This window comes from Sinohyriopsis cumingii, chromosome 18 (genome assembly GCF_028554795.1).
Source record: "Sinohyriopsis cumingii isolate HCF-2022 chromosome 18, ASM2855479v2, whole genome shotgun sequence".
In the NCBI taxonomy this organism is placed as follows: domain Eukaryota; kingdom Metazoa; phylum Mollusca; class Bivalvia; order Unionida; family Unionidae; genus Sinohyriopsis; species Sinohyriopsis cumingii.
In genome coordinates, this window is record NC_142978.1 from 71,387,369 (window position 1) to 71,404,379 (window position 17,011).

Below are 17,011 nucleotides of genomic sequence, written 5' to 3' on the forward strand. Positions count from 1 at the left end.
GCATGCCCATATGGCACTACTCCTACACAATCCTCCATCTTAAGAGCTGTATGCATGCCCATGTGGCACTACTCCTACACCTACACAATCCTCCATACTAAGAGCTGCATGCATGCCCATGTGGCACTACTCCTACACCTACACAATCCTCCATACTAAAAGCAGTATGCATGCCCATGTGGCACTGCTCCTACACCTACACAATTCTCTGTACTAATAGCTGTATGCATGCCCATGTGGCACTACTCCTACACAATCCTCCATACTAAGAGCTGTATGCATGCCCATGTGGCACTACTCCTACACCTACACAATTCTCTGTACTAAGAGCTGTATGCATGTCCATGTGGCACTACTCCTACACAATCCTCCATACTAAGAGCTGTATGCATGCCCATGTGGCACTACTCCTACACCTACACAATTCTCTGTACTAAGAGCTGTATGCATGTCCATGTGGCACTACTCCTACACAATCCTCCATACTAAGAGCTGTATGCATGCCCATGTGGCACTACTCCTACACCTACACAATCCTCCATACTAATAGCTGTATGCATGCCCATGTGGCACTACTCCTACACCTACACAATCCTCCATACTAATAGCTGTATGCATGCCCATGTGGCACTACTCCTACACCTACACAATCCTCCATACTAATAGCTGTATGCATGCCCATGTGGCACTACTCCTACACCTACACAATCCTCCATACTAAGAGCTGTATGCATGCCCATGTGGCACTACTCCTACACCTACACAATCCTCCATACTAAGAGCTGTATGCATGCCCATGTGGCACTACTCCTACACCTACACAATTCTCTGTCCTAAGAGCTGTATGCATGCCCATATGGCACTACTCCTACACTCTGCTCTTTATACAATTATCTTTACTAAGATATGTATGCATGCCCATGTAATGCTACTCCTTGATGGGATTCACAAGCTTAAAAAATGAACACCTCAACTGATTCTTGACATCCTCATTGATGCACGATCATTAGACATATTCACATAATTCAAATGTTTAAAAATAGACAAGAGAATAATTTTATCTGAAAGGAGTTCTCGTTTTTTAATGTATCAAAGATGTTCCAGTGTACATGACTAAGTTATTCTACAAAATGTCTTCTCCCAATAATCTAACATCAAAATTTAACAACAATTTAGAAGTACCAAAACCTAGCATTGAACAATTCAAAGGGAGTCTGCAATTTTTAGGGGTAAAAATACTGAACTCACTTTCAGCTCACATTCATGCTGCTGATTCTGTTAAATCCTCTAAAAAATGTACATGCAGTATTCCAAACTTACATATTAATTAAAAATCAAGAAAATATAAGTTCAAGCTTGAGTTCTGGATTTAGTAGTGTTACTTTTCAAATTTATTACTGGCTGGTTTTGGATATTTTATATTAGCATATTTAAAAAAGTATTGCAAAAATGTCTCATATATACCAAATCAGTGGTTTAACAGCTCTCTGCTTTTTGCACCTAATGATGTTTTGTGAAAAAATATAATACTGATCTAAATGTACTGCATGCCACAGTTTAGCTGAATAGCCTAAAGATATATCTGAGCAGAAGTGGTCATTAACTGCTATGTATACAGGAAGATGTTGCTAAAAGTCATTTTCAGAACATATTGGAGGGAAGAAACAAATTTTAATAAATGCAGTTAAATCTTTATATTTTCATAATGTAGTTTAGTATGTATTTGTAAATGTACTTACTTAAATTATTATAGTTATTTTCATAAGAAAAATTTGCATGAAGATATATATATATGTACACATACTCCTGTTTTGTTTCTTGAGGGACTCAAGGGAGTTTAGTTGCATTTGACTACATGAGTTACCCTCTTTAAATAAAGACATTATTATTATGAGTATTATTATTATTATTTATATTGCACATAGTAAGTATTTAGCTATCCAAGTACTTTGCAAAGAATCCCTTGGAAAAATAATCTTAAAGTAATTGGGTAAGTCAGTTACATGAATGAACCCATCCAAATATCATATTAATCATATTTTTGTGTGCCAAGTTTCAGCTTTTATGTAATCACTTGAGAGGGTGATAACTTTCTTCTTCTTTGGTTCCATCTTAATTATTGAAACCAATTCTTCATCAGAAGTTTCCCTTTGTTTGATTTTCATCTCAGCTTCTGTGGGTTTATTAGCATGTTCACTAGAGTCATGCAGTCATTTTTATTGCTATCACGATGTAAGCATGATACTGGGTTAAAGAAATCAGTTATGCATCGCACTGTATACAACTCTAAATGAAAAATTAATTTCTTAACAAATGATAAATTACACAACATCAAGGTTGTACTGTGTGAGTGAGACCATGTACTTTCAAAAATCACTTTGATTACATATTTTTCTTTTTTTTTTTAAACTACCAAGAAAACCAGGAATTAAAGTTACCTCAGTACATTACTTGAATCTTTTCCATATTTTAACTGAGTCTTTACAACTTAGTAGCATGCTAAGCTTATTCTTAACATTTTAGTCAATAAATATTATGGGATAATTATATACAGTTTATAATTAGGAGATAATTACACTGTGTACGTCATTATTTCTAGAAAATAGATACTTTGGGCATTGTGATCACTGTAACTGGAAAAGACTACGTTTCTCTTCATTTTCAAAATGTTTCTCTTCATTTTCAAAATTAATCATCAAGCAATATGGACAGTTAATGATTGGTGTGTGCATCTGTATCAGATTAAAGGTAATAAAAATGTGTTCTATTCATCCAACCCTCTTTTGGCAACATTAAATCTATGGCTTTTGCAAAACTTGGTGTCTATTTCACACCAATCATTCAAAGATGTGTCCTGACTTACACAATGGCAATGTATAAGAAATATCTGTGACATTACATGCTTGGCACATTAAATCTCTTTTTTTTTATTATACATATGGCATCTATTTTTTCACAAATCTCATAACGATATATCCTGCTGAAGCAATGACAATATATCACAAATATATGTGACAATAATATTAAACTCGGGACTTTACAAAGACCTCTTTTGCCCTGTCCCATGGGTGGCTGCTTTACAGGTTTGAATTAATATATATAGAGACACACACACAGAGTGATGGATTCACTGAGGTACCATGTACACGCAAATGTAGATTTGAATTACTGAATAGACTGTTTCTTTATGGCTGTCAGTGTTTACAGAATAACAGTGATAATGTTTAATTTAAAGTTGCACTCCTTCCCAAAACAGAATTTTAACTGGTGAAATGAACTTGTTGCTTGCATTGTACTAAAATGATGGTCTAACCACAAAAATCCACCCAGATACTCTAGTTTGGCTTGTACTGTGTAATATTATTTACACTCATGGGTGTGGAGACTTGGGAACACAACTCACTTTCTCTAAATTGTAATCAGGCATTATGTTCAGATTGGGTACAATCATCTTATAGTTACACCTCAACATTCACAGTAAGTGTTTTCTAACATTTTGCTCTGCTAGCCCTTTAGTTAGTGAGTGTTTGATGTGTTCAGTTGTTTGTGCCAGAATGACCTTTTCAATGGTTTGTTGACATCATGAGAACAATGTACTGGGAAAGACCCAATATTGTTTAAATGCCTAGCTGTCATGTCTAGGTCCCAAATGGGATTCACCTTTTCTCTGACTTCTGGTGGGCCACTGTTAAAACAATTTTACCAAATTTAATTGGGTGAGTCAGGAAATCTTGTTGTGCCAGTTTTTCAACTTTCAATATTCTTGCATGGAAAAGTAATGTAACTTTAATTTGATATATGTTTATTTTTTAAGGATAGGCAAGATGTCTGAATTATTAGCAAAAACTTGATGTAGGTCTTTCATGGGAGCTGCAGGAGTTCAGTTGGTAGAATGTCAGACTCATAATCCAAGGATTGCAGGTTCAAAACCTGCCTAGGCCAACCCCAGTTGACTTCCTAGATGTGTCCTTAAGAAAGGCAATTAGCTTTCATTTCCTTGGCAGCCAATAATATCCTAAAAGTTCTACTAAAAAAGAACCAACCAGCAAAAACAACAACAACAAAACTGCTCCATGCTGAGTGTTCATTATAACAGAGTAAATACTGTAAAACAGAATGCTCACCTGTGTTCCTGATAGAATGGTGTAGCTGATCTGTATTGTTTCATATCCTTCATATCCTGGCAGAGATTCCTGTATAAAGTTGTATTCCATAATTCCTCGTGGACAATTTCCTTGCTTCTCACCATAGATTGTCTTACAGGTGGGACACTGTAGGTGGTCATTCTGATACAAAAGAAAAGAATTACAACGAAACTCTGATAATATGGTACTCTTGTTAAACTAAATTTCTTTATTAGAACAAATCTTTTGTGGCACAAAAATAAATCTTCAGCTTTTTCTATGCATAAATGTTTCAGTGCTAAATAGAGTAAAACCTGATAAAATGAAACAGAGATCACCTGAATACTCTAGAAGCCTTTATAAAATATTTAATGTGGTTATCCTCTTTGAGGGAAGGTGGAGATTTGTAAAATGACTGAAATGGTCATCAATCTATACATCTGCAATTTCCTAAATGTTTGGTCAACCAAGGCCATTCTGTTGATGCTGATTCTGATTCCTTCATAATTTGCAGCTCTTAAAAGACTTGCCAAGTTCCAAAATGAAGTTGTCTCCTGCCCTTTGACCCTAACATCTCAACCAAAACAAGTACTCAACTTTTTCAGACTCTACTGTCATGTTTGTTTCAATCTGAATTATGAAGTAATTGTCTCATGCCTTGGATCTAAAATCTCAACCAAAACAGTACAGACCAAAATAGTATAGAATTCCCATATGATATCCCTGTACAGACCAATGCAGTGTGAATTCACAGTGTGACATCCTTGTACAGACCAGTACAGTTTGAATTCACAGTGTGATGTCCTTGTATGGAGCAGTGCAGTTTGAATTCAGTGTGACATCCTTGTCCAGTCCAGTGCAGTTTGAATTCAGTGTGATGTCCTTGTATGGACCAGTGCAGTTTAAACTGAGTGTAACATCTTTGTACAGCCTGCCTGCCTCTAAATCATCAAAGGTTTAAGAATCACATAAAACAATTATGCTTTCAAACCACTCATTTACCAAGATTAACCAAACACAACAATGCATAATCCTAATTACAGTAAATTCTGTCTATAAATAAAACACAGGGAACAGTAATCATAATACATACAATAAGGAACCAATAAATGTCCTGTATGAACAGGTATCCTTGATAGGGAGGTGTAAGACATGTTTCACTGAATGCTACAAATATTGAAAGCACTGTAATTTTGGTCAACATCCTCAACCATTGCAAGCAAAATAAAGCTGCAGTGCTGGTCAATACCTTGTAATAAATATTAGGTTAGGTTTGAATTGTTTAATTAGATACTGAATTTTGCTTCTATCAGATTTGTTTCTCTGCTGAAGAAGACAGCAAATAAACAGGCCACATGGATAAGGGCACTCTGCACATAATGGTAATGGGATGATTTGGGCTCTACCTTCAACAACACATAACATGACTTGTATCCATGCTTATAAATTTTGAGCTCATTTGATTTAGCACAATTAATCTCATTTGTATTTTTGCCTTTATGCAACATTTGCTGATGGCATGAGACATGAATACAAACAAATGCAAACAGCCATACTAACCTTGTGTCCACTGTCATACATGGCAAACAAACACAGTCTGTGAAACATGTGGCTGCACTTCTCCAGCTGAATGATAACAAAGTCTTCTGGAGTCCCTTTCCCATAACCTGAGGCAACTGACAGTTTCTCACAGCAAATACAGCAGTCCTACAATGCAGATATCATACACGTCAGCTCCTAAGAACCAGTAACCTGACAAGAGCAGATACACAAAAGGAAACAGGAACAAATCAAAAGACCCTATATGTACTGTAATGGAATACAGATAAGTATAATTTTGTAAATATGGCCAATTTTTGTGTACATCACAGATTAGTAACAATCAAACCTGGTACATGTCATATTAGATTCTTTTAAATAATAAAAAGGATTTGATGCAAAAATGACCCAAGACACACAAAAAAACCTCCAGGAATCAAAGAAAAAAACAAACATTTTTTGTTTCTTTTTAACAGCTAAGTATTGAAATCATATCCTTGCAAAAAATTCCACAACACAAAATTTGGTAACAAAACTATTTTCCTATGATCAAATGATACAAATACATTTATACTTGTTTGTGTTACCATACTTACAAGCCAGTACTGCAAAAGCTAAGTCAAGACTATTAACCTTAAAATAAACTATAGAGTGATTATTATTTAAATGTTACTTGCAATGCAACAAAACTCAAAGTCGGGTTAAAATTCACTTGTAAAAGTCACTATGCTCATAAGCTCAGTGAGGTACAAAACATAAGCATTGACCTTTGACTTAATCCCAAGGTCAGTTTGGTCTGATTTTCAAAACACCTACATAAAGGTGTGGATATGCTGGTCACATGATATTGTAAGAAGTGGTTTAAAGGGAACCCCATATCAATGCCACCATTCATGCACAAGGATCATTGCTAAAAATTAATTTGCAACCAACTAAACATCACAAGAAGTCTTTTAGTGAATAACCCATGTCTATATGACCAAATACCCCATGCCTATATGACCAAATACCCCATGTCTATATGACCAAATACCCCATGCCTATATGACCAAATACCCCATGCCTGTATGACTAAATATCCCATGTCTATATGACCAAATACCCCATGCCTATATGACCAAATACCCCATGTCTATATGACCAAATACCCCATGCCTATATGACCAAATACCCCATGCCTGTATGACTAAATATCCCATGTCTATATGACCAAATACCCCATGCCTATATGACCAAATACCCCATGTCTATATGACCAAATACCCCATGCCTATATGACCAATACCCCATGCCTATAGAACCAAATACCCCATGCCTATAGAACCAAATACCCCATGTCTATATGACCAAATACCCCATGCCTATATGACCAAATACCACATGCCTATATGACCAAATACCCCATGCCTATATTACCATCTGTTCAGAAGAAGCAGCAATAGCAAGATTTTCAAAAATGTCATGTAACTGGGAATGCCAAAATCAGTTAAAAAGATGATAAGTATCTTCAACAAAATGAGGCTTTCTAAGCACTTTTTTCAATATTAGTACATTCTGATTCGCTTTGTTAAAGAAACATACTTCAACATAATCAGATTTTGGCATTCCTGTCTTCCATCACATTCCTGCCAAATGAAATGAAGGTGATCAAAACTTAAAAAGATATCCATTTTCCTTTGTCAGAATTTTAATTTATGAGAAAATGGCATCAGAGTAAAAATGCATCAATATGGACTATCAAGTGTGTGAGATATTCCTGAAAATTTGGCCTCTTTTTCCCTGCAAGTTGACTGGGGAACACACTACACATGGCCGTTATTTAGGCAGTAAGATGGTGACCCAAAAACATAAATATTAGGGTTGATGTCTTACATTGTAGGACTATATTAGGACTAGAGTCATATAGTAATTCTTAACTCTGACCATTTGATTATCTTCGCACTCAGTACAATGCAGAATGCTGGCTGACAATGGTGTTTCACTTGTAATTTTCCAATATAACATACCACTAATAATGATAATATTAATTCTCTTAAATGTTTATTTCCCTCATATCAGAAAAAACTCTCCACAACCGGATTTGACTGACAACACTGTCACTGTACTGTTAACAACACAGCCATCTGCTGTCCACTGAAAAATCAGTATTCCGATTGACATTATCAAATTTCCTACTCAATTACATTAATTATTTGATATCACAAATTTCCATCCATTTTGTAGTTTTTGTGTCATCTGGATGTTGAAATAATCTACATGACACAACAATGCACAGTTGCTACAAAAAAACACACTGCACTGCATCCATCCCATACAGTACACTCTTGACGTCTGGTTCCAGACTGTGCCTCTAACTTATTTACCATTTAACTCTAAAACACAAACCCATGTCTGGGTCTGACCCTTGATTTGGCTCACAAATTGCTACCACTTCAGTATGTCACATGAACAAATTCTGAAAAGCAGTAACTTATTTTTCTGTGCAAGATTGGTTTTGGAATTAGGATTATCTGAATTAGAGATAATGTTAAACATAATTAATTGAATATTTAGGCTGATTTTCACCTGCTAATTAACACCACTATCATCATTGTCATTATACCATGCTTTATCACATCTCTGTTATATAGATCATTCTACATATTTACAAATATTATATCTCCCCATTTTGAACATAAACACTAAAATTTGTGTGAGAAACCTCACAGAAGTCTGGAAGCAATATAAAAAACTGTTGACTATTTATTTGTTTTGTTTTGTGCAAGTATAATCTAAATAAGAATTTTTTTGGGTGAAAACATCATTCTTGGCACAACAATACACTGCATGATCTAGTAAATGAAAGAGATTTGAGCAGTCTATGTATTCTATTTTCTTTGGCCTTGACCCCTGACAAGTTACAGTATTACCTCTTCTTCAGGTGGCTGGACTATAACCTTCATATACTTGTGCAGCACATCTTCAGATTTCACTGAAAATGAAGGTATATATATATATATATATATATATATATATATATATATATATATATATATATATATATATATATATATATATATATATTCTATAGTAACCTAATCATTACAATGATATTTAAACATGCATTAAATTCTCTAATTGGACCAATTACTATCAACATGCATTAGTTTTATTAAGAACAACAAACAAAAACATTCATGTAGCACAGAAATTTCATCACTCTCTCCTCTGGACTATTTCCATCATCATCATAGGAAAATGTACTGCAAAGACTTAAACCACTAATATACCATCAAGCGGCAGAGCAAAAGTACCATTTTGTGAAAATTCCCATGATCCTTTTCTACTTGGGGAAAAAAGTACATTCTTCTGTGGTTGATTAAAATTAAGAGAAAATTTCAAATTCATCAATCCTTTTATATGCAGTCAACCTCAAATATAACATGCATTCAGTGTACCTTTTATATGCAGTCAACCTCAAATATAACATGCATTCAGTGTACCTTTAATATGCAGTCAACCTCAAATATAACATGCATTCAGTGCACTTTTTATATGCAGTCAACCTCAAATATAACATGTATTCAGTATACCTTTTATATGCAGTCAACTTAAAATATAACATGTATTCAGTGTACTTTTTATATGCAGTCAACCTCAAATATAACATGTATTCAGTGTACTTTTTATATGCAGTCAACCTCAAATATAACATGTATTCAGTGTACTTTTTATATGCAGTCAACCTCAAATATAACATGTATTCAATGTACCTTTTATATGCAGTCAACCTCAAATATAACATGTATTCAGTGTACTTTTTATATGCAGTCAACCTCAAATATAACATGTATTCAGTGTACCTTTAAATTGTCATTAAAATAAAAATGTATATTAAGTCTTCCCACCACTCAATGTGAAAAAGTAGGAATTAAGTAGGGCAACTTTTAAAAGCAGGGAAAACGTTGGGCAAATGACTTCAAAATAAAATTATACAATCATAAATAATTGCATTAACTGAAAGGACTACCTGAATTACATTAATGTAATTACAACTAGGTAAAAATATTAAAAAAATATTTAATCAACTTCCACTTCAGGAAGCAATTTAATTTTGTTTTAGTTTCCAAAACTTAGCTAAAATCAACAAAGTCCAAAAGATTTAGAATCAGTTTTAAACTGCTACCTTAAACATGCTGTTGTAAAGTTGAGGTTACTCACCTATAATATTTATGACCTCTATGTTTTGAATAGTTGACCACAACTGTGTGGAGACATCTGTGCATATGCACTTATGTACATTTACAAGGGCTGTTTGATATCTTTAGAATGTTTTTGACTTTGTCATCTTTTAGTGATGTTTTAAACATGTTAAAAACAAAACAAAGTTAAACTGCTTGTTATAGTGCAAGTTGATTAACCATTTACTTGTGAGTGTGTGATTTGGATTTTTAACATAGCTTTAACAATTTTTCAGTCATACTGCTACGATGTCTGCAGTGTGACTGTTAATCGTGATGTCTAGCACTGGGGCATCATGCTGCAGGCATCTAGAATGATGTCCCACCCAGTCACATTATCCTGACACCAGGCCAACCAGTCCTAACACCAACCTCTTAATGTTGAGCACCAAGTGAGGCAGCTGTTAGTACCATTTTTTAAGTCTTTGTTATGACTCAGCCACGAATCAAATCCAGGACCTCATGCATCTGAGGCGGATGCTCTATCCACTAGACCACCGGAGTGGTCGATTAACCATTTATAACGATTTCATAATTCCAATAATGTTATGCAAGTACTCCAATAAGTTTTCACTAATTATAATGCATTATTTCTGCTGTGCTTGTTTGAAGTGATATGGCACAAAATACAAACTGAAATAACGAAATTGGGCATATAAACCTTCAATATTTATCTTCACATCAGAGAGGACATACATGAATTTGCTTTGCTATGGTCATTAAAGCAGTGAATAACCAATTTTCAATACAAAATTAAAGAAAAGTAGGGCTATTAGGCCAGTTTTTGAAATATTGGGAAAAACAGGGAGTTTGACTAAAATGTTGGATTAGTAGGAAAAGAAGGAAAAACAAGGGCTACTGGAAAGCCTGACATTAACATACCATTTTTGGCTTGGCTACCTTTTTTGGACACCTTGTTGGAGAAACTGTTATGTCGAGGAATAGATATTGTCCCTCCTGATGTCTGTGATGTGGATGATGTGGAGGTAGAATTCTGCTGTTGTAAAGAGCCAGCAACACCTGGTACAGCAGGGGAGATAAGTGTGTTTGTCACACCTTTAAAGAAAAAATATTTGTTTACTATAAAATGCTTGTTATAACAGTACACACTATCCTCCCTTAAGACCCTTAAGTTAACCCTAAAAAACATTCTGTCCGTATCTCTCTTACACACATATACAAATATACTCACATATATGAAAAAGTCTAAACTTATGTAAAAATAAACTGTATTAACAGTATTCTCAATTCAGCATAATTATGGTCAAACCACAGCAAGCAAATCCAAAGGATCCTAGGTACAGCCTAATTATGGTCAAACTCCAGGAAGCAAACCCAAAGGATCCTCATTGCAGCCTAACTATGATCAAACCACAGCAGGCAAATAAAAAGGATCCTCAGTACAGCCTAACTATGATCAAACCACAGCAGGCAAATAAAGAGGATCCTCAGTACAGCCTAACTATGATCAAACCACAGCAGGCAAATAAAAAGGATCCTCAGTACAGCCTAACTATGATCAAACCACAGCAGGCAAATAAAAAGGATCCTCAGTACAGCCTGACTATGATCAAACCACAGCAGGCAAATAAAAAGGATCCTCAGTATAGCTTAACTATGGTCAAACCATATCAATCAAATCCCAAAGATCCTCAGTACAGCCTAATATGGTCAAACTACAGCAAGCAAATCCAAAGAATCCTCACTACAGCCCTATTATAGTAAAACTACAGCAAACAAATTCCAAAGATCCTTAATACAGGCTAACTATGGCAAGCAAACCCAAAGGATCTTCAGTACAGCCTAACTATGGTAAAATAAAAATCAAGGAAAATCATTTGCAACCTGTGTGTTAAATAGTACTTAAAAAATTCCAAAACAACAAAAGAAAACTACTTAAGAAAAGTTATTTGTATTCTGGCCCATTGATTTGGAACAGTTTATCTAAAGATGTGAAAGAAGCACCCTTGTTAAATGCTTTTTCTCAAAGAAGATAAAAATGACAATATAATACATCTCTATGATTAATAAGTACATTCAAACATTCCTCTTTTCTGTCCTCCTCACAATATTGTAATGCTATCTTTTATTCCCTCATTCCTTCAATTTCTCTTTTCTTAGAACCTGTAAATAATTACTACAATATAACTTTGTAAATTTACTTTAAAATATATGTACATAGTAGAGGGTCTCATTAGTTCTGTAAATTAATTGGGTTAACCTCTGAAAATAATCTGAAAATATAAACTTTATTATTATTATTATTATTCAGCCTTTATTGTATATATATTTTATTTTCAGTTTGCATCAGGAATGACACACGACACACACACACTAATATATATATATATATGTGTGTGTGTATATATATATATATATATATATATATATATATATATATATATATATATATATATATATATATATATATATATGTGTGTGTGTGTGTGTGTGTGTGTGTGTGTTTGATAATAGGCGGACAATCAGTCATGATAGTTCTGCAAGTAATAATGGGGATACTGTGTGGGATAACTTATTCATATCTACAATAAAATTTTACACAATAGATAATCATACAAAACTGTTCAGTGCTAACTGAAGGTTACAGGTTTTCTTAGGCTCACAGTACAACTGGCTGTACACGATTTTAATGCTCTTGCTTGCTTTTAAGATTGGATTCATTAAATTTAATGGGGATTCATGCAATCATGAGTCCTGGATTTTATATATATATGTGTGTGTGTGTGTGTGTGTGTGTGTGTGTGTGTGTTTGAATTTGCAGGACACATCATACAGCTGAAACGAACATTCAAGATCAAACATTTTTTGTTATGTCCTGACAAATGTCTGAAGCCAAGGAAATTAGATCAATTTTCCCAGCAAATGTCTGAACATTTGAGAAATCAATTTTTTTATTATTATAAAGTGTGCCAGCAAATGTCTGAACCCTTGAAAAAAATTTTTTTTATAGTGTGGCAGTACATGTCTCATTCTTTGAGAATCACATTTTTTATAGTGTATCGGCACATGTCTCAACCCTCAAGATCAAACATTTCCATATGTTCCAGCAAACATCTCAATGTAGCAAATCATATTTTATCTCTTTAGTAATTTCTCAAAAGTCATTTTAATAACAAGTTTATGTATAAAAACAGCTTTGATTCTCATAAATAAAAAAGTATCTAATAGAAACTGAACATTTTTAAATCAAATTAGTTCTAAACTCAAATGTAATGAATCATGTTTCTTTGGGATGTGTCTGCTATGACGGTCAATACCTAGCCAAAGTTCAAACAGATGATTTTATTTATAAAGAAAGGCTGCTAAGAACAAAATCAAGGAAGTTCAATTCTGTACTGATTCAAAAAAAAAAGGAAATTTTGTACATGTACAACTTACTTGAAACAAATGGACGGATTCTTTGACTACTTAATGGTGGCAAATGAGGAAATGTCCTGAAAAAGAAACAATATAAGTATTGCTTATTTATATACAGTATAGTCAAAAATGTATAATGCATCCACTTTATTGATGCATTGTGATATAAAGTCACATTATCTAGTGAATCTACATACCTACAACAGGCTGATATCAGAAAGGATTTTAACCATGATTGTGTTCTTATAGCTTTTGTGGAAGGTATTGTTATCCTAACACAAAGTCAGTCTCTCTCTCTCTCTCTCTCTCTCTCTCATATTTGAGAAATGACAGAACACAAAATTTATGAAGCTGTGATGGATGGGTAAACAAGGCCAACAATTCCACCTTTACACAGCACAAATGTCATGGTGGCCTGGGTGTGAATTTATAGTGTTTTCTTTAAAATCTATTATCAAACAAAATCAGAATGTTACCATCCACTTTCCATCATATATGATTCATTCATTAATTGATCCTGTTATTACTGGACAGTGGAATAGAGCATTAACTCGCTGAAATAGCTCATTGGAGGATTGAAGGTGAGAAAAGTTTCATTAGTGTTCATGTATTTATTCGACATTCAGGATGGTATAATTGTTCCAATTTCCCCAATGAACTACTTAAATTTTACTGAAGACTGAAGAATGATTTTTCTGTATCTGCATTGCTACAAGTGAGTGTCAAGCATGCCATGGCCAGTTTTGGGGTGTCACTAGTTATCGTGTCAGATCTTGATATTCCTGACAACAGATGATATCTGTATATCAAAACTGAATCACACTTCCTTAATGTTTCTAAATTTACATGTACATGTACCACTGCTGCAATAATCATAGTCTGGCCTTTCATAATTACATATTATGACCAAAATCTAATTTCAAAGAAACTCAGAAAATGATCATGAACCATTCATCTGTTTATATTCTTATAAGTATTATGTGTCTGCGCCAGTCAATGTTCTATCAGAGTAGAGAGAGATGATGAAGAATGCACAGTATTTAAAGAACCATGCTGTAAAATGTTAAAATAGGAGATTAAAGATAACAATAAAATAAATGTTAAAAAATGATGAATAGTGTAAATTCTGTAATAGTCCAATTTACAAAATCAGCTGCTTGAAGAGATTCAGGTTTGAAAGTGTAAACATTTCTGCAGGGAGTCTGTTCCAATGCACCATGGTCAAAGAAAATAAAGAAGAGTTACAGTTGTGTGTTTGGTAAACAGAAAGAGGGTGCATATGTGTTGGGTTTGTTTCTCTTGTGGGTTGCTGGAGATAAAGTTTGACAGAAGGGGTACTGCATCTAAATCATAGCAAATTTTGTAAAACATAACAAGTCTTACATCAGCCGAATATCTGCTTACCTAAGTGTGAAATATAGAAAATTATTGGTGAAATATTTTCAAATTTTTTAATTACTATATTTTCAAATGTGAAAATACAGGATTTCCCATCAGGCCATGAGATGCTTGAATGTATGTCTCAACACAAGCTGTACTTGCAGCATGAAAAATTAACATTCTGTGATACTGAACAATAAGCATAAATTGCATTACTTTTCACCATATAATTATTTTTTGCTGCAGATATCAGACTTGCCACCATTTGCTTCTTTACTTAGGTCCCTTAAACAACTTGAAATCAATTGTTAACAACAGTGCACTGCATCACTCATTTTGAACATAATCTTCCAGTCAGTGAGTGTAAAATAGTTTACAAACTGTCAAATATTTGATTTATTGCAACAAATAAGATAATCCCAAAACCTACTGTTCTCTCAAATCATAAATACTTTTGGATTATAGTGAACAAACAAAACTGAAATTTAGGTGAAATTATGTGAAGGAGGGTATGAGATGGTGTGATGAAAGGTGAATTGAGTATTCTGAGATTTGACTCAGATGAAAGTTTGAATAATAAAAATTAGATTTTCTTTTCCTCCTTAAATACCCAATACATTTCCTGCTTAAATACCACATAAATTTCATCCTGTGGTACAAAAAAAATAATGTTGGCCCTGGGTGGACAAGTGGTCTAAGATGCTTGCGTTTACAGATCACTGACATAGCACCCCTGTCTGCACGGGTTTGAGTCTCGGGCTTGGCCAACATGAGTATGTCAGAAATCTTGCCAGTAGCTTCCCATGGGTCGGTAGTTCTTGCCAGGTTCTTCCTCCACTAAATATACTGGCTGCCATGTAAAGCCTATCATGTGCCAAATAATGGCATTAAACCCATAATATGAACAGCAAGAATAAAATATGACATTATAACTAATGGCTTTGCCACTTATTAAAATAATGTAGCTTAAATCTTTGTACCACACAATAAATTATATCCAGTGTTAATATAAGAAAAGATCATATCCTCCATATACATTGCATTTTCAACAGCACAGATATTGACAAATGTGAAAATGTGATTTATCTGCCTTTAGGGTAGCACACTTTTGCATTGGAGGAGCCTGTGAAACCAACTTCCGGCAAGTATTGATTTCATGACATACAGAGCGCGAGTTGATCTGTTTGACTATTAAAATGCCAACAAAAGAAATCTGTTGTTGTATTTGTTCCAGTCACAGTAGTGGATTAAATGGACAAAAGGTTACCTTGCACAGGTTCACATCAGTTCCAGAAATACGAATAATTTGAAAGAAGTGGTGCAAAATATTGAGACAAGCAAATTATTACCTTGTGTAGCATTTTGTACCTAGGAGATGAAGGTGATTCTGTTACAGCAGATAAGGGCATTGTTTTATATCAGACCTTAAACCACCCCAAAAGGTATAGATTTCATCATTCCACCCTTTAAAATTAATAAGAAGCTATCCAAGCACGAAGTACAACAGACTAAAAACATTGCACATCTATGGATACACTTTGAAATAGTGCAAGATGATATAAAATTTTCAGGCTGATGCAGGGTGTGATGACAATAACCTTGGCCAATCAGTCCTAAAAAATATGGAAAATTTGTGCAAATCTTACAACCACCATTAGTGCTTCAAGAATAGTCAACTGTTATAAAATATATTGTATTCCAGTTGTGTCTTTATTATGATCATTAAGACATTTTGTCAATATTTCTGTCTCAGGAATGTACCAAGGTTAGAAATTTAAGTGTGTATTCACATACTTGAGAGAGCTACTAACCCTTACGTAAAACAATTTCTGTGACTTTTTTCACTTGAAATGATTATATTATCATAGGTAATGCATGTTGCATGTACACAATAATATTACTATGGGTACCTTCTTCTTGAACAGTAGAGTCACTGGTACTCAGTGGGTCTTACACATTCACAATGTACATGATGTATTTAACATATACCTAATGTATTACCTGCACTAAAAAAGTGAGAGAGAAAAAACATAACCCAATGACCATGTGGATACCTAACAAAAAACTGACATAGCTGTTGTAACAGTTCTGTTTGTCAATAACATATAAATTGTGTGATTTTGATTTTTAACGTAGCTTTAACAATTTTTAAGTCATATTGCTAAGATGTCTGCAGTGTGGCAGTTTATAGTGATGTCTAGCACTGGGGCATCATGCTGTAGACATGCAGCATGATGTCCCGCCCAATCACATTATTCTGACACCAGACCGACCAGTCCTAACACTAACCTCTTAATGCTGAGCGCCTAGCCAGGCAGCTGTTAGTACCATTTTTATAATTCTTTGGTATGACTTGTCCAGGGTTCAAAC

The 17,011-nt window shown here is 34.2% G+C and overlaps 1 protein-coding gene across 1 annotated transcript in view; it reads right to left on the reverse strand.

Annotated features, from left to right (window-relative positions):
* Positions 1-17,011, reverse strand: part of LOC149776941 (E3 ubiquitin-protein ligase DTX4-like) — a 75,189-nt gene that overhangs the window by 9,832 nt on the left and 48,346 nt on the right. The window contains exons 3-7 of the mRNA XM_089941660.1: positions 13,283-13,338; positions 10,766-10,939; positions 8,573-8,634; positions 5,685-5,831; positions 4,125-4,286 (exon numbers count right to left, since the gene is read on the reverse strand). Coding sequence (XP_089797786.1) covers positions 4,125-4,286; positions 5,685-5,831; positions 8,573-8,634; positions 10,766-10,939; positions 13,283-13,338 — 601 coding nt within the window. The remainder of the gene's footprint in view (positions 1-4,124; positions 4,287-5,684; positions 5,832-8,572; positions 8,635-10,765; positions 10,940-13,282; positions 13,339-17,011) is intronic.